Here is a 22,680-nt window from a genome sequence, read left to right on the forward strand (position 1 = left end):
GGACATTAGTTATAAATGAATTAGGTTAAACCTCTGCCATATAAGCTACTACAATGAGATACAACTACACACCTTATTAAAATGTCAAACAAAAGAAAAAAAATGAAAATAGCAAGTGTTGGCAAGGATTTGGAGCAAGCAGAACGCTCATACCTTGCTGGAGCAAATGCAAAATGGTACAGTCAATTTAGAAAAGAGTTTGGCAGTTTCTTATAAAAATAAACATGCACTTACTATATAGCCCACCTATCACAGTCCCAGGTATTTACCCAGGGAATTAAAAACCTATATTCAAGAAAAACCTGCTATGAAAATATTTTTAAAGGACCTAGTGATCATTGTCAAAAACTGGAAACCAGCCAGAACAAATATTGATTCATACAAGAACATGGATGAATCTTAAATGCATTCTGCTAAATGAAGGACATGAAAGGACAGATACTGTATGATTTCATTTATATGACCTTCAAAAAAAGGCACATTTGTAAGGGTGGACAACAGATGAATAGTTGTTATGGACTGAGAAAGGGAAGAGGAGAACGAGGAAGCTCAAGGGAATGTGGTTGTAAGACTGTTTTTTGTGGGGGTGGGGGTACTGTGGTAGACACATGACTTTATGCGTTGGTAAAAACCCATAGAACTGTACACCACAAGTTTATTCAAATTTTAAAAATCAGTGAGGATATGGGCTGAACCCAATGAAAGTCATACCAACCTTAAAGGAGGTGAGAAAGAAATGAGCACTATGGCCAAAGTGATGTTGGAAAACATGGTTTGGCCTAGATACCATAGGCTACAGATAAAAGCGTGACACACAAAGACTGTACTCTAGGTGGAAAATTTGTTTCTTTCAGTGATACTATTAATAGTAATTTTGAAACTAATTGTCCCTTGTTTCTCTCAGTGATATTTGTGATTCTGAAACTACTGTATGTATACATACATATATATTTTAGGGCTAATTAATAAGTATATTATAGATAATGAAAGCTAAGTTTCTCACTGTAGGTGAAAGAAATTTGTCAAATAAGCAAAGGTAGAATGGAAATGAATCATGTGATGCTGGTTTGGATTCGGAATGCCTGAGTGTGAATGCATGTTACTTTAATAGATATCCAGATGGATAGATACAGAAAAAGATTCATATGTGTGTATGTGGATTTGTGTGTGTGTGTGTGTGTGTGTGTGTGCGTACTTCCCGGTTTCTTCCTCTGAGAAGGCCTAGAATTGTGGCACCAGAATAGTAATGACCACACCTACAGTCCAGATCTTTGTTTCTGAGCACCATTCTCCAATAAAGGGAATCAGTATGTTCTGGAAAAACAATTCCTTGGCTGGGGCAGGGAAAATGCATCTTGAGTTCCAGAAAAAAGAGATGTTCAAAGCAAACTAACCAAAAAAAAAATGATGACAACAAGTCAAAAGGATGGAAGAGTCAACCCGAGAGAGTCCACAATGGCCAAAGCAGAAACAATTTGAGTTGCAAAATAAATAACAATAATATTAGATATCAATCCCCAAAATAAAATAAATATTCACGAGTTCACATAAATAAAAAATAATAAAAGTGGGCGAAGGAACACTTCTTTTAAGAAGAATTCCAACTAATAAATTTAGAAGGAACAAAGGAAATAGAATATCAGCAATAGAGCAGGAGAGTACTAACTGCTGCAGGCAAAATTCACTCACAAATTCTAAAATTAGTAGGTGAAAGTTTAAGGGAAAACAGAGTTGATGTATCATCTCAATGTGTCTCCTCTAAAATATTTATCAATTATAAAGGGAAAGTAGTGATTTTACAGTGGAGAAACTTAGCACCACCCTAACTATGTGATCAAGGTTAACATCATCTGTAATAAGATATACTGACATCATGATCCCAGAATGTCACGCACTGAGAAGGACACATACTCTCTGTGGTATTTTTCCTCACAGTGTATAACCTCAATCTAATTATGAAAAAACATCAGACAGGCCCAAATTGAGTACATTCTATGAAACACCTGGCAAGTACTCTTCAAAAGTGTTAAGGTCATGAAAGGCAGGGAAAAACTGAAGAACTGTAATGGATAAGGAGACATGACAAAAAATACAATGTGTAATCCTGGACTGGATCCTGGAACGGGGTGAGGATAATAGTGAAAACACTGATGATACAACTAAAGTAAAATGTACAGTTGTCAATAATATTGTCCCTATGTCAATTTCCTGGTTTTGATATGCACTATGTTTATGTAAGATGTTACCATTAGAGAAAGCTGAGTGAATGTTATTTGGGAATTCTTTGTGTTATTTTGAAACCCATCTGTATATCTTCTTTTCAAAATAATCCAAAAGAAAAAAAATCTAGCGCATTAAAAACAGTTGAAGGTGAGTGGTGGTGCAGGTATTAACCTATCTAGCAGAGGCTTCACGGGAAACATGAGGGCTGATTTCAAAAATCTGAAGAGATACCATGGAGATGAGAAATTAGATTTTATCTGTATGGGCTTAATAGGTAGAATTAGAACCAAGTTTAGAAACGAGCTGGAAACAGGTTACAGTTCAATGAATATCTCTTCCACAGATGGAATGGGCCACCTTGGGAGATGGTTTTGCATAACTGAAGGTGAAGCAAGGGTGTGATGGCCACTTCTCAGGCAAATTCTAGAGAGCTCCTCCAACAACTTGCACCTCAAAAAAAGACAAGAGACCAGCCTCATCCAACCAGTATCACCTGGGAGCGATTAGAAATTCAGAAATACAGATTCTCAGGCCTCACTTCAGATCTACGAAAAAAATTACCCATATTTTGCCACAGTTTCTAGCTGATTGTATCTGGTGATATCTCTTTGAAAAAAGTATATTTAATTACTATTAATAAAATTAGAAAAAGGTTTAATTAATTTAAAACTAGATTCTGAAAATTATAGTCTCAAATGTAAATGCTAATATAAAAAACTGGTGTCTTCTCAAAGCAATCTTTCATTTATCACATTATTTTTATTATTATTCTTAAATTCTTTTCTGTATTTGTGCATTTTCCTCATATACGCATTTCCATTTCTCAAGGAAAACTCTAAATTAATGATGCATCATATGCATAAATACAATAAAAATTCTTATTGGAACAGCAACTTCACAGGGATTTAATCTTGCTTTTAAATTATATATGCAAATATGAAATATACATATAAAATTGCTATAGGAAGGCATGTCATACAAGAAAGAAACATAAATAACTTTCATATTTCCTAATAGTATTATAATTTCAGAAAATACCTCCTGTGTTTTTTAAGCCATAATTTTTCCATGTAGGATAGAATGTCTTCTTTAAGTTCAATATTAAGTGGTTCTCTCCAAATTTTCAGATTAGTCTGTACTTCACATTCTTCCAATGAATCTGTAAAAATAAACACAATGTGCATAATTAATATAAGCAAGTTTACAAATTACCATATCTTCTCTTAAGATGTAGAACTCGTCATTTTTGAGGCATATATGCTTTAATATTTACTTATACAATCAATAGGTTAAGGTTTAAATAATGCAAAAGCATTAAATATTGGTAATTTATTAAGTGACTGGATAGACAGTTTTCTTCAACAATCTCTTGAAATGAAGGGATCTTATGATTCAGAAGGTTTGTTAAAGCAACTCATTCTTTTAAATGAAAATTATAAATACAAACATTCATTGTACATTGTATAAACACATACATAAAGGTATAATACACACATGTATAAAGTATTATAGCCACTGACAACAATATTTACACATTATGAGAAACAGGAAATAAATAATTCACAATGACATCTGGAGGAGATAATTTTCTTCACAAATTTATATCTACATGGTAATTTACTTCCAGATGTTTAAGATATTTCTGAAGCACTACTAAATTAAAATCGCTATTCAGAGATATTTAAAACTGATGAAGATATCTGGGAAAGAAAGCAGTGTAAATCCAGGATTACTAGTCTCTCCACCCTCCCACGTATCGCTCCTGTCTCCAAACTGAACATCACAGGGGGAAAAAAATGTAGGAGAATCAAGGGAAATAGTAAAGATGGGAAAAACTTTTTTTATAAACTAAGGCTAGAGGGTGTCCCAGCCTCATATTGTAGACTTCAATGATTAACTGCCAGAAACAGCCACGGGCCAGCAATGGAAACAAATTAAAGTAAAAATAAAGTAAGGAATCCCACTTCTATTCTTCTCAAAGAGTAGAGCAGTGTTGAAGAAAGCAATTGGAAAAAGTTTGGGAAAACACTGATCAGAATCCCTTGAACTGAAAGAGCAGAGTTAAGGACATGAGCAAGTCATGAGAGAAAAGAAATGCCTCCACTATGAGTCCCCCTTTTCATTTTGAAACAAGATTTCTTGACAGGAGAGCTAAAAGGGAAAAAAAGAAAAAAAGAACTCTTTTCTTTTTTTCTGTCTAGATGTTAGAGAAGAGCCACTGTGCTTGAGATATAAACTCTAAACACAGAAGGATGATGGAGGAGGAAGAAGATAAAGCAGCTGGCCTGTGATTCACTTTTCTCCCTTACCAATGGCACATTCCCAAGAAATAAAGATGGGAGGTGACCTGGATTAATTTGTTTGTGAATATGTTGATAACTAGGCTTACAGGAAAATGAATTAATAATATTTGCTGGAAGGAGACTCTTTAGCTATATGGTGTATTTAAAATGCTAGCTCTTGTTTAGAATGGCTTGTCGTAAACAAACCTATGGATTTATGAGGCATGGCTCCCTGGGAAATGCCAAATAAGGTATGTAACTTATGTTTTTATTTGCTCCCTTCTTTCATGATTCACTGGCTACATTGTGTAAGAATGTGCATAAGATTCTCCATCCTCAAATTGATGGGATCATGGGTGTTTTCCTTAATAGATAGTGCAAAAGTCCTAAAGGGAAAGTATGCCTGAAGCGTGTGAAGAACGGCCAGAAGTCAAGAGTGGCTGAAACTAAACCAGCCATGCCTGCAGGAGAGTAACAGGAGATGAGATCTCTGAGATAATGGACTTCAGATCACATAGAACTTTCTAGACCATTGAAAGTACCTGCCTTTCACATAGAAGGAAATATTTTAGAATACTAAAATAAAACCAAATTAAAAATCAATAACAGAAATAACTAGAAAACTAGAAATTTAAAGCATACTACTAAGCTGAATGGTCAAGAAATGTGTGAAAAGATGTTTCATGTCATTTGTAATAAGAGGTCCACAAAATCATCTCTATTAGACAAGCAAAAATTTTTAAGTCTCACAATATTAAATGTTAGTAATAATGGAAAGCAAACAAAATTCTTTTTTTTCTTTGTGATAGGCTCTCACATTGTCACCCAGGGTGGAGTGCAGTGGCGCGATCACAGCTCACTGTAACTTCAAAATTCTATGCTCAGGTAATTGTTGACCCTCAGCCTCCCACGTAGCTAGGACTATAGGTTCACATTATCATGTATGACTTTTCTTTAAATTTTGTGTAGAGATGAGGTCTCACTACATTGCCCAGGTTGGTCTTAACCTCCTGGCCTCCTAAAGTGCTGAAATTACAGACATAAGCCAGCAGACCCAGTCTCTTTCTCAATTAAGGGATTCCAGAGCTGTGACCTGGCTTAGGTCTGGGGACTTCATAAAAAACTGAATCCCCAATATGGTGGCCGAAGCCGGCTCTCTGCCCATTAAACAGAAATTTTCTTCTACTATAGGTAAAACAGTAGGCTGCATGACTTTTTCATTCCTAGGTACACCAATTATCATCAGAAATCTCTGTGAATTGAAACACTGATCACTGCTCTTCCTTGACCCTTTCTTCGGTAATTTTTTCATCATAATTTTGAAGATTGTGTGCCAACACCTGGCCTCTATCATTTCCATTCTTTGAAATCAGGATGCTTGGTCCCATTGAAGCATTCCCCTCCAGTCATCTTCAGCCTATAGAGGAAGGCCACAACAAACATTTTTAAGTATTACGGTGCTTAATGCCTTGGTAATGACAGCTAAGTAGGTTTCACATTATCGGTTCCAAAATTCCTATCTCCTAAAGCCTTCCAACTTCTTATTCTACAAAATGGCAGGAAAATTACAGCATCTCAATCTCATAAACTTTAAAATCAAGTCCAGTTTTCAATTAACCAACCTGCCCAATTGTTACTGCCATTCCTGAAGTGCTTGAGACAAAATACTAAGATCCAAATCCTGTACATCTATATTGATAAACACAATCTCATCTAATCTGATTTGTTTTTTATTTCTTAATCTAACACTGTTAAATGTCTTCTTCTACTTGCTTTCCAAACTTGTGTGATACAGTTAAAAAGAGGCAGTGCCTGCTATTTTCATTTGGTATATTAATCTGTTCTCACGCTGCTAATGAAGACATACCCGAGACTGGGTCATTTATAAAGGAAAGAGGTTTAATTGATTCACAGTTCTACATGGCTGGGGAGGCCTCATAATCATGACAGAAGACAAAGGAAGAGCAAAGAGATTTCTCACATGGTGGTGGGCAAGAGAGAGCTTGTGCAGGGAACTCCCATTTATAGAACCATCATATCTTGTGAGACGTATTCACTATCATGAGAACAGCACAGGAAAGACCCACTCCCATGATTCAATTACTTCTCACCGGGTCCCTCCCACAACACATGGAAATTATGGGAGCTACAATTCAAGATGAGATTTCAGTGGGGACACAGCCAAACCATAACACCTGGTATGGACGTGGGCATTGCACTTCTTCATCCAAATTATACTAATCATTTGATTGATTTTTTTGACCTCCACTTAGGCTGTAAGTTCCAGACGAGGTTGCCACTGCTTTTGCACATCATTTGCCCCCCACCACATAGCGTGTACTCAATATTCGCGATAGAATTATTATTGAGAGTAATGTTGTATACCTCTAATATGTAAAACATTACTTGTGCCCAAATATTAGCAAATAATAAAAACAAAAGGTAATGACAAAAATAGCCAATATTGTCTACTTCACAAATAACAGTAAAAAGCCAAAGAACTAGAAAATGCGGGAAAATAGTCATGTCACACTCTACCAGTGAGAGTAAAACCAACACAGTAATCTTTTTGGAGGCCAGTTTGACAATATTCATTAAAATTTTATAAAACAACTCACCACTGAGGCAACATTTCTATATTTAGAAATTTATTTTAAGGTAAATATGTAAGTGCACAAATAGCTAAGATGCCCATCATAATATCTTTTAAATACTGGGAATTAGAAATAAAATATCCATCAATAAATGTCTGATTAAATCATGCCATATAGAATACTCTACAAGAGTTACAAATGATTGTGTATATCTCTATTTAGACGACCAGTTGCCCATTACAGAATCTCAGTGAAAATGCAAGTTAACTAATAGTATTTAGTGTTACTTCATTTTTTTTGTGTGAGCATGTGTGTGTACATAACTATGGTTATTGAAAAACATGTACCAAAATGTTAACATGGATTTTCTGTATATGATGAAACTGAGCTATTTTCGTTTTCTTCTTGGTATCTTTTTGTTATAACCAAATCTTTTAAAATAAGCATTCATTATTTTATCATATGGTTATTTCCATTATGGAGAACAAATTTTAAAAGAATTATACTTCTGATCTGGTGACTTTTCAACTTGGTACAGTATTATTTTAAATACTACGGCTTTCAAAGTAGACAAAGAAGTATTTCTATAGAATAATTAGTACTTTTCAGGGTTGACAAGTAAAAAAAATATCGCATGAAGTAGCAAGTATAAAGCATATAAAATAACACAGCCAATGAGAAATGAGCTGTATACTGAGATATAAACTACTAAGAAGACAGCATCCAACTAATGTCTTGAAAATGTCAATGAAACTGATGTGTAATAAAGAAATGTAGAAAAATACTTGAAGAAAATTTATTTAAAAGTTTAATTATAATTAGAAGACAATGTGTGATACTTTGAGATCAGAAATTACACTGTGTAATAAAAGTGTAATAATCAGAAGAGTTTCTCCACTGGAAAAGAATGAAATAAAGATAGTAAAATCGGCAAGTAAGATACATGATTGAAATTTATTATCTAACATTTTATATTAAATGGAAAGCAATTGGAAGACACTACAAGATTCTGAGTAATAAAATTAATAAATTGAATACTTTCAAAACTTACGGTTTTCCTCAAGACATACTGGGAAACTTAAACATACTGTTCAGTCATCTAGATCATCAATGTCTAGAATGTAGGAGCGAAATTATAAAAAAAAAAAAAAAAGAGCAAAAAGTAGTTCAAAAAGAAACAAAAACAATGAGAACACAAATCAATTCTCCTCCTGAAGTTCATAGTGGTCTTTAAAATTGTGTTTTTAAGTCAAATATTCTAAAAAATGAAATTCTTCTTTATCTCACAGACTCTCTCATTTTATGTGTTACAATTACTGCTCAAAAAAGCAATAGTTGTCCTGGCAAAAATTTCTACTAGAAGAAGAACTGAAAGAATCCAATTATCCATTCATTTGACAGTCTGAATGTACATAGAAAACAAATGCAAATCCCCCTAGTGCCCAATTCAGGGCCTATAAATATTAAACCACTCACCAATGATCACACAGTGCATACTCCTTTGAGGAGTTATAGCAAACTGCCGTCCCAGTGTTTATAGATTTTGAACATCACATTTCTATTCACAGAGAATGGAAGTAAATAAACTAAAGTCAACTACATTTTAAAACATTCATGTTTTAAAAATAGCCATACCGGCCAGGTGTGGTGGCTCATGTCTGTAATCCCAGCACTTTGGGAGGCTGAGGCAGGCGGGTCAGGAGGTCAGGAGTTTGAGACCAGCCTGCCCAACATGGCAAAACCCCATCTTTACTAAAAATACAAAAATTAGCCAGGCATGGTGGCATGCACTTGTAATTCCAGCTACTCAGAAGGCTGAGGCAGGAGAATTACTTGAACCTGGAAGGTGGAGGTTGAAGTAAGCCAAGATCACGCCACTGCATTCCAGCCTGGGCAACAAAGGGACACTCTGTCTCAAAAAAAAAAAAAAGCCATACCTTTTACTGCTGCATGTAAATTCTGTTTCTTCTTGCCATCATGATTTCCGGTTCTCCATTGACTTAACACTTCCTGAAAGGACTGTGCAGAAGCTTCTTCATTGAATGACCCTTCACACAACAGACTCTCTCTTGGTTTTGTACATTCTGCTGTTTTCGTCTTTGTAATTTCTACCTAATTAAAAGGATATAGGCATGCTTTATTAAATTTTGTGTATTTACCCACAAAAATTGTTTTAATAAAAAAATTTCTGTGTTTTAAAATACAGGTAGAACTAATTATTAGTCATTACAAATCAGACTTTTTAAACTTAGAATATTTTTAAGTTGTGCTTATTTATAGGCTTTACTCTGTTCTTTAAAACTCTATTGGCAATTACAAGTGGTCTCTTGAGAAATTATGAAGATGAGAGCCTACAGAACTAATTACTTATCATTACGCTGTTCACCAGTGTTCTCTCTGTAAAGGTACAATTGCCTTGTATCCATTCTCTCTATGCCTCCAATCTCCTACTCCCCGCAACCTTCTCATATCAAAAAAACAGGGTTTTGTTTTTTTTTTTTAATGTAAATCTGATCAGACATTCCCCTGCTCAAAACTCTCTGTTGACTGTCTATAAAACCCAAAGTTCCTACCAGGACCTACACCGCCCTACACAACCTTATATTTCCTTGCCTTTTACTTTACCTCCTTCCATTCTCCTTTCATTCACCCTACACCAGCTAGTCTCACATTCTTGCAGTTCTGAGAACCCATCAAGCACATTTCCTCTTCAGGGCCTTGTACTAGCTATACCCAATGCCTGAAATGAGCCTTCTCCATATCTTTACATAGACATTCCCTCATTTCGTTGACTCAATGAAATGCTCAAATATCACCTACTCAGAGACTTCCTCACTACCAATTCTAAAACTAACAGGCCCCCTTTCCCCCATTTAATAATTCCTTAACTGTTTTATTCTTCTTCCCATTACTTACTCCCGTGTGACTTTATTCTATATGTTTATTTATTGCCTATCTTTCCCCATTAGTATATAATGAAGTTGTGGATTTTGTCTTTTTTCTTAGTGCCAAGAGCTGTGCCTGGCACAAAGTAGGTGTTCATTAAAAGCTAGTGGAATGAATGAAGAAGTTCATCAATGCATGTAATACAATGCATGCTCCTCAGATTAATGATGGTTGTGGAGAGATGAATTCAGTACAAAATATAAATCCAGTCCAAGCACACAAGAAAATGAAGGTAGTATTTGGAAGCTGTGCACTGAATCAGAGAGAACAGCCACATTAGGAAACCCAAGCAAAGTAAAACCCACACCAGTGGCTGAATTATCAAATGTGGATTACCTACACTGGTCAAATTGCTAAATATCCATGTGTATCTTTTAAGACATGAGAGTATAAATCTCTATGTTGAGTCCGCAATTGAAAAATAAACAGGCAGCTTGTTAGAGTACAATTCAGGGTATATTGCCAAAGATGTATATAAAAAATTTTAAATATGAGCAAAAAGTATCTGAGGACATGTCAGACTCTAGACACTATGCTAACCGTTGGCCACAGAAACACAGGTTAATAAGTCCACAGCAGAAAAAGGTGCAAGAAGCAGGTAAAACTCAGGGGAAATGATGTCTGAATTGGATTTTGAAAGATAAAACAAGAATTACATAAGCAAAAAGTGCCAAAGGCAGCATTCCAGAGAAAGGAAATGATATGTATGCTAGGACATGGGAGTCAAACAGCATTGGTGGCATGGAACTATAAGCAGTTTGCATTGATGTAGCAAAAAGTAAAGAATGAGAAAATATAAAGGGTAGAAAGGAAGCAGGGGAAGAATATAAAGGGCTCTGCCTGCTGCACAGAGGAGCTTAAACCCGTTGGACATGTAAAACCATTGTGAAGTCTCATATACCAGTGTGGCAAAGAGAGGGAAATTAGAAAATAGTGTGTTTGGCTGCAAGGAAACTAATTAAAATGTTACAGACATTTGCCCACATTGACCAACATTACAAATGCATAATTTTTTATCTAGGGGTTTCAGGATTTTATCATACTGATATACTTATATCTGTGTAAAACCACATTATTCAAAATTATACTTTATATTTTAGCATATACTGGCAAAAGACTGAAACAGCATAAATGCTGATCAGTGGAAGATAGATTTTTAAAAGTCTTTTCACATCCAATAAATGGAGTATTTTACAGCCACTACATAGAATGAGAAGGTTGTAGAATGTACTTATATGGATACAAAAACTACAAAGTTAAGTGAAAAAAATGCAGAGCAAACATGTTTGTAGAGAAAACATATTAACATTTGTGTAAAAAATACATACAAAACCAGAAGGGTTGCCTGACTCCTAGAAGAGAATGAAATGCGCTTTCCATTTATAAACCTTTTTTTTAAAGAAGAAATTGTAGTATCTAAAAGAGCAATAAGGATAGAATAAATGACAAAACATTCAAGAGTTTTTAGCTGGTAGCCTATATGCGACATGATAACTATTGTGGACTGAATTGCATCTCCCTGAGCAAATTCATATGTTCAAGCCCTAACCCCCATTGTGACTATATTTTGAGATAGGGCCTATAAGGAGGTAATTGAGGTTAAATGAGATCATGAAGTTGAGGCCTTAATCTAATAGGACTGGTATCCTGTTAAGAAGAGGGAGATAGTTGGACATGGTGGTATGCACTTGTGGTCCCAGCTACACAGGAGGCTGTGGTGGGAGAAACGTTTGAGCATGGGAGGAGGTTGCAGTGAGCTGAGTTCACACCACTACACTCTAACCTGGGCAACAGAGCAAGACTCTGTCTCAAATAAATAAATGAGAAGAAGATGAAGAAAAGGCATCATATATCTCTTCTCTCTCCTCTCTTTCTCTTTCTCTCTCTCTCTCTCTCTTCCCTTCTGTATGCATGTGCATACAGAAGAAAGGCCATGTAAGAACACAGCAAGAAGGCAGCGATCTACAAGCCAGGAAGTAAAGCCTCACCAGAAACCAATATTGCCAGCACTTTATCTGGGACTTCTAGACTACAGAACTGTGGAAAATAAATTTCTCTTGTTTAAACCGCTCAGTTGGAGGTATTTTATTATGGCAGCCTGAGAAGACTAATACAGTAACCAATTGGATATGCAGAGGAGGAAGTGAAAATACTACAGAAAATAACTGCCTTTGTTGGCTTGGAAAGCTAGGTAGGGCGCCTCCAACAATAACATTTATAGGTTTTGGAAAAGACAGGATAAATTTAGTTTAAAGATAGAGTCTTAGGAGTATTTGTGAGAAGGTACGTATTGGTATCCAGTAAGCAATATGTCAGTGTATCTACGTATACATGCTACACTAATGAACAAGCATTGAAAACTCAGCGGCTTAATACAAAATGATTTCAACATGCAGCAATTTCAGCAGCCCTCCAGGGAAGCTTCCTTCCAAGCAATGAATCAGAGATGTCAGACATTTGCATATTGGAGTTATGCCATTGGAATACCTGTCTTCCACATAGCTGTGGCAGGATAGAAAAAGTTGGAGGGTTGTACATTAGCTCTTAAATGTTTCAGCTCAAAACTGTCATATATCACGTCCACTCAGAGTCCAATATGACCTTGCCCAATTCTAAAAGAAATTTGAAGACGCACATAGAAATTCAATGCTGTACATTCATTACCCTGTAAGTACATGATATCCCTGTAAGATGATGTGTTTTAATATCCTCACTTTCCAAAGGAGAAAACAGAAGATCAAAAAAGCTAAGTAACTTGCCCAAAATTACAATGCTATAAGAAAAACAGCATCATTATTTCAAACCAAGGTTTCAGTTTATAAGACGTAAGCTCTTTCGTGAACTGTACCTCTTTCCAAGGATGTGCCATTGGCTTTGATCCATTAAAAAGGCCATAAGAGAAGCATCAGGCATTGGTAGCATTTGGCTCTTCTAGCCATTAAATTAAAAATCAGACTCTTGAGCCCTAACCCAGATGTAAATATTTTTAAAAATCCAAATTTGGTGACAGACCCAGGAATGCCAGTTTTTAACAATCGCCAATTCTTATGATGCTTATTACAGTTTGAGAAGCACCACTCTTCGGCACAGAGGAACACTAAGTCTATGAAGGGGTTATCTCTTCATTTTGCTCTCTGTCATCTATAGCAGTGACTCCCAACAAGAACACTCACCAGAATCACTGGGGAGTTAAACACACACACACACACACACACACACACACACACGTCTGAACCCCACCCACGGAGATGCTGAACTCAATCATATGTATTTCTTTAATGTTTCTCCAATTGATTTTAATATACACTCCTGGATGAAATCATTGAATTAATGGTTTTTAAGTTAAGACAATGATGCAGACAATGTATGCATAGCTACCTATGAAGACAAGAAGAAGTATCTATTGTAAAGATTAATAAATAGCACAGAGGAGGCTACTCTACCACTTTTTAGTAAGGCTAGTTACTTAACCTCTCATCTTTCTTATCTGTTAAATTGGGGTAATAATAGCACAAACCTTACATGGTTATTGTGATTATTAGATAAGGCAAGTAAAGCATTAAGCACAATGCCTAGCATAAGGTGTTCAATAAAAGTTAGCTGCTGATTTATTTTTGATAGGATAAATTAGATGAAAAGGCAGGCATGAAGAAGAAACTTTTAAAACCACAGTCTCTGCATAATGGTTAAATGCAGGAAATTTGAAGTCAGAAGGTCTGAGCTGAAATCTAAGTTCCATGATCAATTCTACCTTTGGCAATTTATAAAAACTATTCCTTGCCACTATTCTTTCATTTGAAAAAGAGGAATAATTAAGACAAAAGGAGATAATGTGTAAAATATTTAGGGCAGTGTCTGGTCTTCAATACATTATTATTATAATTAGGAGGCAGTGATTCTTCACAAAATGTCCTTGACAGGTCTATTAGAAAGCAAAATCCACACAAATATGCTGACACTCCTGAAAAATTCAAGCACACTTCCTCTGCTGAAAATAGGTCCTACTAGCATAGAACACATTTTCTTTTATGTCTATGAGCGTGGGTTTGGAACGCAACAGATTTAACTTCAACCCAAACTTGGTCAACACATAACAAGCAGCATGACTTCAGCTAAGCTACAGTTTTTGGACTGCAGGGAAAAGGTGACTGGCATCTAAAAGAATGAGGATTATAACATAGATCAAAATTTGAAGTTCATTTCTTGCTAAAGAATCAATATGTCTATTATAAATATATAGACATGAGTTGATAAAAGCTTATCTAGCACATTGTCAGATCAGCAGTCAATCTAAATAACTGCCAGAATTTGGTATAAATCTGGTTTTAAATAACTGCAATTGCCTGTCACTTAAAACTCTTGGCAAGGTTTTGTATTTTTAGTTTCTCTGAATGAAGTCCTGACTCACATAAAATTGTTAGATTGCACTGTGGTTTTTTAAAAGAATGTTTTCCCCAAATAGTCATCCAATTCCTGACATGGATGAAAATGTCCAGAAAGACATATGGTCAAAAGATCATTCATCAAAAAGAGTAATGTTCAGTGGAATCAAAGCAATCTTCTTGAAAAGATTTTTATAGTCAAGATGTATTTGGTTAATAAAGAACAAATCCATATGAAATAAAAATGTGATGAAATTATCGGTGAAATTCTATAGCTCAAGTTAAGTACATGAATGGCACCTGCCATAGCTACTTATGTCAGAAGATGTCTACTATATTTTCCTCAGTTTACCTCAGAGCTGCTCCTCTGGAGAAGAACAGATTTGGGTTTATGCTGAATTTTACTGGTTTCCTTTGTAGAATTATTCTCCTCTTTGGGTTCATCTGGATTAACATCCTTTATAAACTGATGGGCAACATCCAATACATTGAATAATATTTGAGATTTTGCCTGTTAAAAAAGTAACAAAATATAATTAAAGAGCCTCACATGATAACCTAAATAATTTATATACGTTAACTCATATTTGTGTTACTCTATGACTCCCAGAATTAAATAAATTCAATTTAATATTTAAAAAGACAAATTGGCATTTGTATCAACAAGTATAATAGTGACAGCTGCCATCTACTGAGGGAACTAGTTTGGGCTCATACAATTCAAACCATCTTAAAAACAATATATCACTTAATCATCAAGGCAATTCTAAAATATAACTATTTTTATCTGTTTTAGGAATTAAGAAAACTAAAACTTAGGCCGGGCGTGGTGGCTCCCTCCTGTAGTCTCAGCACCTTGGGAGGCTGAGGCTGGCAGATCATTTGGAGGTCAGGAATTCCAGGACAGCCTGACCAACATGGTGAAACCACATCTCTACTAAAAACACAGTAATTAGCCAGACATGGTGGTGTGTGCCTGTAGTCTCCGCTACTCGGGAGGCTGAGACAGGAGAATCGCTTGAACCCAGGAGGCGGAGGTTGCAGTAAGCTGAGATCACGCCACTGCACTCCAGCCTTGGTGACAGAGCGACACTCCATCTCAAAAAAAAGAAAAAAATAGAAAGGAAACTAAAGCTCAGAGAGTTTAAATAACTTGCCCTTGGTCACAGTGGTGAGTGGGTGCCAGAGGTAGGAAGTGACCTCAGGTGTGTATAAATCTAATGACTCATAAACTTTCCACTATGCACACCCCAAATAGATAGATGCGATATTTTGTGCACATCATAACTAAAGAACTAAATATAGCTAATCTAGTAGGAGACTGAATAAGCAGTAATGAGTACTCCTTGCTGATAAAACGTCTTTAGAAAGCATTCACTATCCAAAAGGGCACATCAGGAAGCAATTCTCTCTGTAGTTCCTTAATAAACTCCAAGTCATTTCTCATTTTGTGCCTTGCTCATGAGGTTCACTTACTAGGGAGGCTTTCTCTCCTCTACCATCATCTTTACCTGGAAGGCTTTTGCTTCTCCTTCTGTATTCACACTATTACTCCTACAAGTCTAGGAACCCTTCCTTGTACAACGCACCCCCTGAACTGTACACGGTATTTACCCTCTTTACCCTCTTGATATCCTGCGTAGATTTCTACCAGCCCTAACTATATTGATTTCACATTTCATCATACCACTTAAGCTCACAAAAGGAAAAAATATATATATTTTAATGATTTTATGGCTACTACAGTTCCTGGAAAAATAGCATATGGTAAAAATAAGGTGTCAGGGAGGGAAAACAGCTACAGAATTAAAATAAGTAATTTAGAAAAGGGATTTAAAGAAAAACTTTCCACATGCTCCCAGAGTGACTGACAAAGAACTGGCAAAATTTGGGGAAGGCCCTATTCTCTGAAGGGTTTTCTATCAGAAACTACCAGAGTCTGCCTAGGGACTGCAGGATTTAGGATCCCATCTGAGTTTAATTAAACTCCAGGGGAAGATTCGGAATCATCAGATGCTCTATGAGAACTTGGCATGAGGAAGACAGGAAGTAGCTCTTATTTCTTAGCAAATATCCTCCAAACAAGAAAAATTTAGCAGGGATCAGATATAATTATTTTGTACTCTGCCATGAAAATGCTCCTATTTTTAAATTTTCATCTAGTTGCCAATTTAGATAGCTAACATTACATTGAAACTTTTTCAGTTATGACATTTGTAAATCTATTAAGATTCATTGCAGTCTGATTCTGGAATATATCAGTGAACATCAAATTAACTAGTGTTATTTCATACTGAATTAATAAAATACCTATGAAAAATGACGAACATGACCTATGCATATATATTGCTGTCTGTATGCAAACCTGTGGAATCTGCTCCAAATTTTCCCAATGATTCTCAGAAAACCTATATAGGCCTATATAGTCCTTTTATTTTTAAAAGAAATTCAAGCCAATGGTAATGCTTCACTCTTTCAGTAACATCTGTAGTTTTACCAACATTTTTAAAACAGAATAGTCCAACCTAAGCCTGATTTAAAATGTCCTAGAATAAAGGTCTGTAGATTTCAGAGGCAGTTAGTTCCGTGTTTGGTTTTCATTTTATGTTTTTAAAATATCAAAAGCTATAGGATTAATTTTATATAAAATTATCATTCAAATATATGTTTATTTAAATAACACAAAACAAAGATTATTTCTGTCCTAAAATGAATCCTGCTATCAATGTTACAATAATTATTATAACATTTTTAGGTAGCATATTAAGAGAATCAGAAATAGGGAAAAACCCACATTGTTTATGCTAAAAAATAAGATAAACATCATAGGTAACTGATAAAATAGAATTCCATATTTGAATATCTTAAAGTTCTGCTAATTTAGTACATAACTGAAATCAATACAATGCAAATAAATGGAAATGTTCTTTTCTAGAACATCATACACTTAAACATTACTTTTCTCCACTGTAAGGCTGTGTATGTATACCTTACTTTTCTTAATCTTAGAACAATCATACAAAGAAAGAGAAAAGATATTATGATTCCCATTACACAGACAAGGAATTTCAAGTTCAGAAAGCTTACGCCAAAGTCAAATGGCTACAAAAAGTCGTGACTTGAAATAGAGTGAAATTATCTATTCTAGATTAATTAACCTTTTTCCCTACTAGATTTATGTTAGTCTTTGTGATACAGAAGATGTGTTTTACCTTTGATTTCCCAAAACTGAAAATATTAAATTTTGTCTCTAACAGATTTGAACATTGTTCTTAGCTTTAAAAACTCACAAAACTTTAATTCTGTATTAAATTGCATATGCAAGGATTAAGGGGTTCAGTTTTGTTTGTTTCTTTGCTTTTAACTTATTTTTGCCTGTTTATTTTTATATTTGACCAAGTATATAGAAATAAATCATAGTCATACCATATAAAAAATTTAAGAAATGGAGGTTCCTCCTATTTTCAAGCATACTTCTCTGCTGAAAATAGGTCCTACTAGCATAGAGTACGTTTTATTTTATATCTATGAGCATGGGTTTGGAACTGAACAGATTTAATTTCAACCCAGACTTGGTCACTACATAACAAGCTGTGTGACTTCGGCTAACTTACAGTTTTTGAACTGCAGGGAAAAGGTGAGTGGTATCTAAAAGAATGAGGATTATAACATAGATTAAAATTTGAAGTTCATTTATTGCTAAAGAATCAATATAACTATAGCTTAATTATATTGACATGAGCTGATAAAAGCTTATTTAGGCTGGGCACATTGGCTCATGCCTGTAATTCCAACGCTTTGTGAGGCCGAGGTGGGAGGATCACTTGAGGTTAGGAGTTCAAGACCAGCCTGGCTAAAATGGTGAAACCCCATCCCTACTAAAAATACAAAAAATTAGCTGAACATGGTGTTGCATGCCTGTAGTCTCAGCTATTCGGGAGGCTGAGGCAGGAGAGTCGCTTGAACTGGGGTGGCGGAGGTTGCAGTGAGCCGAGATTGTGCCACCGCACTCCATCCTGGGTGACAGAGTGAGACTCCATCTCAGAAAAAAAAAAAGTTCATCTAGGACATTGTCACACTCAGATCAGCAGCCAATCTAAATAACTGCCAGTATTTGGTACAAATCTGGTTTATAGCAAAATAGTACTCCCCAGAGTAACTACTGTTAACAGTTTTTATCCTATAACCTTTGTCTTTTCTTAAATGGGCATATCCTATAATCTTTGTCTTTTCTTAAAAGAGCATATCTAGATTTACAAAAGAAAACACACTGCCTTTCATTTAATAATATAACAATAATCATTTTGAGTAACAACCAATGAATAAGAATATGAAGGTTATTTTTAGAAAATATTTAAAATAGATAACTATACATATTAAGTATCATAACACTGTACCATATATTAATAAAATATTTTCAAATGTTAAAACTCAACCTAAAGATAGTTTTATTTCCATTTTCTAAGTCTAAAAATTTAAATGTGAAGTACTAATAGGTAACAATAGGAGGAGGGGGAGACTGAAAATGTATAAAATTACCTGTGCAACTGCTCTACATGTTAAAAATGTTTTAAAATCAAACCAAAACAGCCTTCAAGGCACATAGTAAATCATATATCTCACTCTAGGATAGAAACTAAACTAGAGCCAAAAGATGTGATTTACTGCCAGCATTTCCAGATTCCCCCACATCCTTCACTACATTGTATGACGGTAGGATTTCATCTGGTAACTGTTCTAAATTCTCACCTAAACTTTTTTTCTGCCTAGAATGATATTATCTTTCAAATTACACTCCAGAAGAATTCATCACTTTGACAATGTATCATTAATCAAAGTAAAGAGGGTTGATATTTTATAGCATTTTGGAATGGATGGCACCTTGTAGAAGTTAAAGCCCAAGAATAAACGTTTTAGTTTAGTTAGAAAAATGATATACTTTATGGTATAGTCAGTGCTTCAAAACTCCAACTACCATCATCATCCAAAACTCTGGCTATCCAGCAATAAATATTAAAAATCATGTTGACATAGCCATATCTCCTTAAGTGACCCAGAAGTTCCAGATCAAAAAAAAGTTCACACGTAGTTTAGACCTATATTACTTTGCAAGTTTGAGGGGGAAACGAATGAGAATGTCTCCTTTCCTAGTGTTAATTTGCATTGATTTTTCAGTCACAAAATTTTAGAAGAGATTTATCGTAACCACAGCCTTGAATTAAAAACTGAAAACTCTAAACTCTACAGAAGAGTTCTGTTATTTCATTTGAGTTTGTTAGACAAAGTGATACAGAGGTAGAGAAAGAGATACACACATATACACACAGAGAGAAAAAATTGTGTTATAGCAGAACTCAAGTAACATAAACTTATTGGTTGCAGTGATTGTTCAATATGATTGGAACTTGGAAGGCTTTATTTACAAAATCATTTCAGGATGATCAAGTTATGGACTAATGGGAATTTTAAAATTGTTACATATATTCTATAAATCTTTTTTTGGCCTGGCTTTTGAGAAAACACTTCTTTCTCATATCAGGAATATTTTTCAAAGCACAATCTGTTCTGATTTCTTTGATGTGAATTACCTCATATGCAGTTGGTAAACAGGGCAATGATGTCTGTATTAACTCCAGAGTGTTATTGATTCTTAAGGTTTTTTTTTTCCCAACATGTTATTGTTTTGAAGCAATCAGGGGCAAGCTTTTTTACAACTAAAGCCAAAATCTTAACAACATATGAAAACCATAAGAAAAAAACCTGAAAAATATATAAAAATGCCTCCCCTTAGCTTAAGTTCTGACTGTTTTAGGGACTTCAACAACCCTGCATTTCACTAAGTTAAGCCATCTAGAAAAACTATGAGCACAAAGAAGCTGTAAAGACACGTCCTCTGACTTTAAAGCAACAGATAAATAAAGGAGGCTATATCTTGATTTAGATTTTTCATTTTGGTAAAAATAATCTCTCTGAGAAGTGAATTACTACTGGGAACTACATCACCAAGAAGTAAGAACAAGTCCTCAAGAAGTATGCATTAGTGTTTTAACTAGGATTTGTTAACTGTTTTTGTTTGGGTTTTGGTAACAAAGCACCATAGGATTTGAGTGGCCTTCTCCTAGCCCTAATCTTCCCTCATGCCCTGTTAATTAGGTGGGTGATTTTCCAAATGAGAAATGTTTTTTTTGTTTGTTTGTTTTGTTTTTATTTTAAGTTCCAGGATACATGTGCAGAATGTGCAGGTTTGTTACATATGTGTACATGTGCCATGGTGGTTTGCTGCACCTCTCAACCCATCATCTAGGTTTTAAGCCCTGCATGCATTAGGTATTTGTCCTAATGTTCTCCCTCTCCTTGCCTCTCACGCATTGAAAGACTCCGGTGTGTGTTGTTTCCCTCCCTGTGTCCATGTGTTCTCACTGTTCAACTCCCACTTATGAGTGAGAGATGATTGGTTTTCTGTTCCTGTGTTAGTTTGCTGAGAATGATGGCTTCTGGCTTCTTCCATCAGGAATCATATACCGTGTTGCGGCAGCAACACATGTATACTGAAGAATTATGCTTTAATTTATGGTAAAACAAACTCTTTGATTAGAAGTCATCAAAACATTTGCTAAAGTTTATTTATCCAAAGAAACCTGTACAGATTATTTTGCCAGGGTATTTCTATTTACACATTACATGGAATACATTGCACTATGAGTATGAGGATCCTATTATCTAAAATCAATAATAACAAATGAGACTAAATCTCTCTAAGTTTGGAGCTATAAGGAAATTACTACACCAAGTAGATAAATTACTCATATTATCATAGACCTAACTACAGCAAGCAGGTACTAGTTACACCAAGCAAATAAATTCCTCAAGGTGTCATGGGCCTATGGCAGGATGCAATAAACCCATCAAATTTCCACTTAGTAAAAATATCTTTGCAAAATAAAAGTATTTTTCTTATAAAAATACATAATTTTGAACATCTTAATCCATTAAACAAGAATGAAAAAGATGAGCATTATCTCTCAATTATTTTACATTATTAAAATATGTTTTCTATTCTTAAACTATTATTTTACTTTTCTTATGGGTCCATCTTTATAGATAGTCTTAGACCAAATTTATTCCCTAAAAATAGGCTTTATCATAGTCAAGTCTGAATTCTCTCTGAAAATTAAAGGAAGCTATCCATAAATGATTGGATGATTGGATCAAAGTTTTCATCTACTGTTAGAACCAAAAGAAAGTGTTGGGGGGTGCAGGGGAGTAAACTTTGGGCCAACTGGAAAAGGTAGAGAAGCAAAGGGAAGAAATTTCTATATAGAAGACAACTGGATAAAAAAAACAAAATTTGAGGAAAAGCCTCCATCCAAATACATAGAGAAACAAGAGGAAAATAAATATTTATTAGATGAAATAAAATTGCAATGGAAGAACTAACAGCAGAATCATGTTCTTAAATCCAGTTCTGCTCATCATATTTCTAAAAACAGATATGGTATTTGCAAGAGTAGTGGTACAGAAATATCAAGGGTATAAAAAACTACTTATTGCAAGCTAGATAGAAATCATATCCTGCAAATGTGAAATTCATGTGGCTGAAATTTATTGCTTATTCCAACATCATATAAGTATTACTTTAAGTAGTACTCAAAAGACTCTTAGATTAACCTTTCCTCTAAAGGTCTGATTTCTATCTGGTTTTATTAATTTAAGATTTATGTATTATTATTCCTCCTTGACCCATAGAGTGGCAAAAAAAGCAAGGACCTGGACACATGCTCCTGCTTATGAATGCACCTTATGATTTAATAGATAGATTAAATAAAACTGAACTCAATATATAGTACTTTATAAAATAACACGAAATCTGGACTCAATCTGGACTCAATATTTAGCACTTTATAAAATAACATGAAAATAATGAAACAAAACATATCAAATCCAGTTAAAATATTTTAAAATAAGACAACATATAAATGTAATAGCTGAAAAAGTAACATATTGTCAAAAAAGTTTAAAGCACCTGGTCTCAGGAAACATAACAACATTGGGCTTTGGTTAAATAACTGTGCCTTTCAATTTTCATTACATTACAAAATTCTACTTAGAAAACCATCTCGAAAGTGAGACAGAATAGCAAAAAGAAAATAACATAAGAAACTCACACCTGTAATTTTGCTTTCTATTTGCAGTATTGATGCCATATAATTATGCACTATATTAATTATCTTAGCAAGTACTTGCAATTGTTTT

The 22,680-nt window shown here is 34.8% G+C and overlaps 1 protein-coding gene across 5 annotated transcripts in view; it reads right to left on the reverse strand.

The window, feature by feature from the left end:
* The window catches only part of ZBBX (zinc finger B-box domain containing), a 141,049-nt gene that overhangs the window by 79,897 nt on the left and 38,472 nt on the right, over nt 1-22,680 (reverse strand). For all 5 annotated transcript variants that reach the window (XM_054552947.2, XM_054552945.2, XM_054552944.2 and 2 more), the window contains exons 8-10: nt 14,780-14,938; nt 9,037-9,211; nt 3,262-3,382 (exon numbers count right to left, since the gene is read on the reverse strand). In XM_054552947.2, the coding sequence (XP_054408922.2) occupies nt 3,262-3,382; nt 9,037-9,211; nt 14,780-14,938 (455 nt within the window). The remainder of the gene's footprint in view (nt 1-3,261; nt 3,383-9,036; nt 9,212-14,779; nt 14,939-22,680) is intronic.

This window comes from Pongo abelii, chromosome 2, assembly GCF_028885655.2.
Source record: "Pongo abelii isolate AG06213 chromosome 2, NHGRI_mPonAbe1-v2.0_pri, whole genome shotgun sequence".
NCBI classification, from domain to species: domain Eukaryota; kingdom Metazoa; phylum Chordata; class Mammalia; order Primates; family Hominidae; genus Pongo; species Pongo abelii.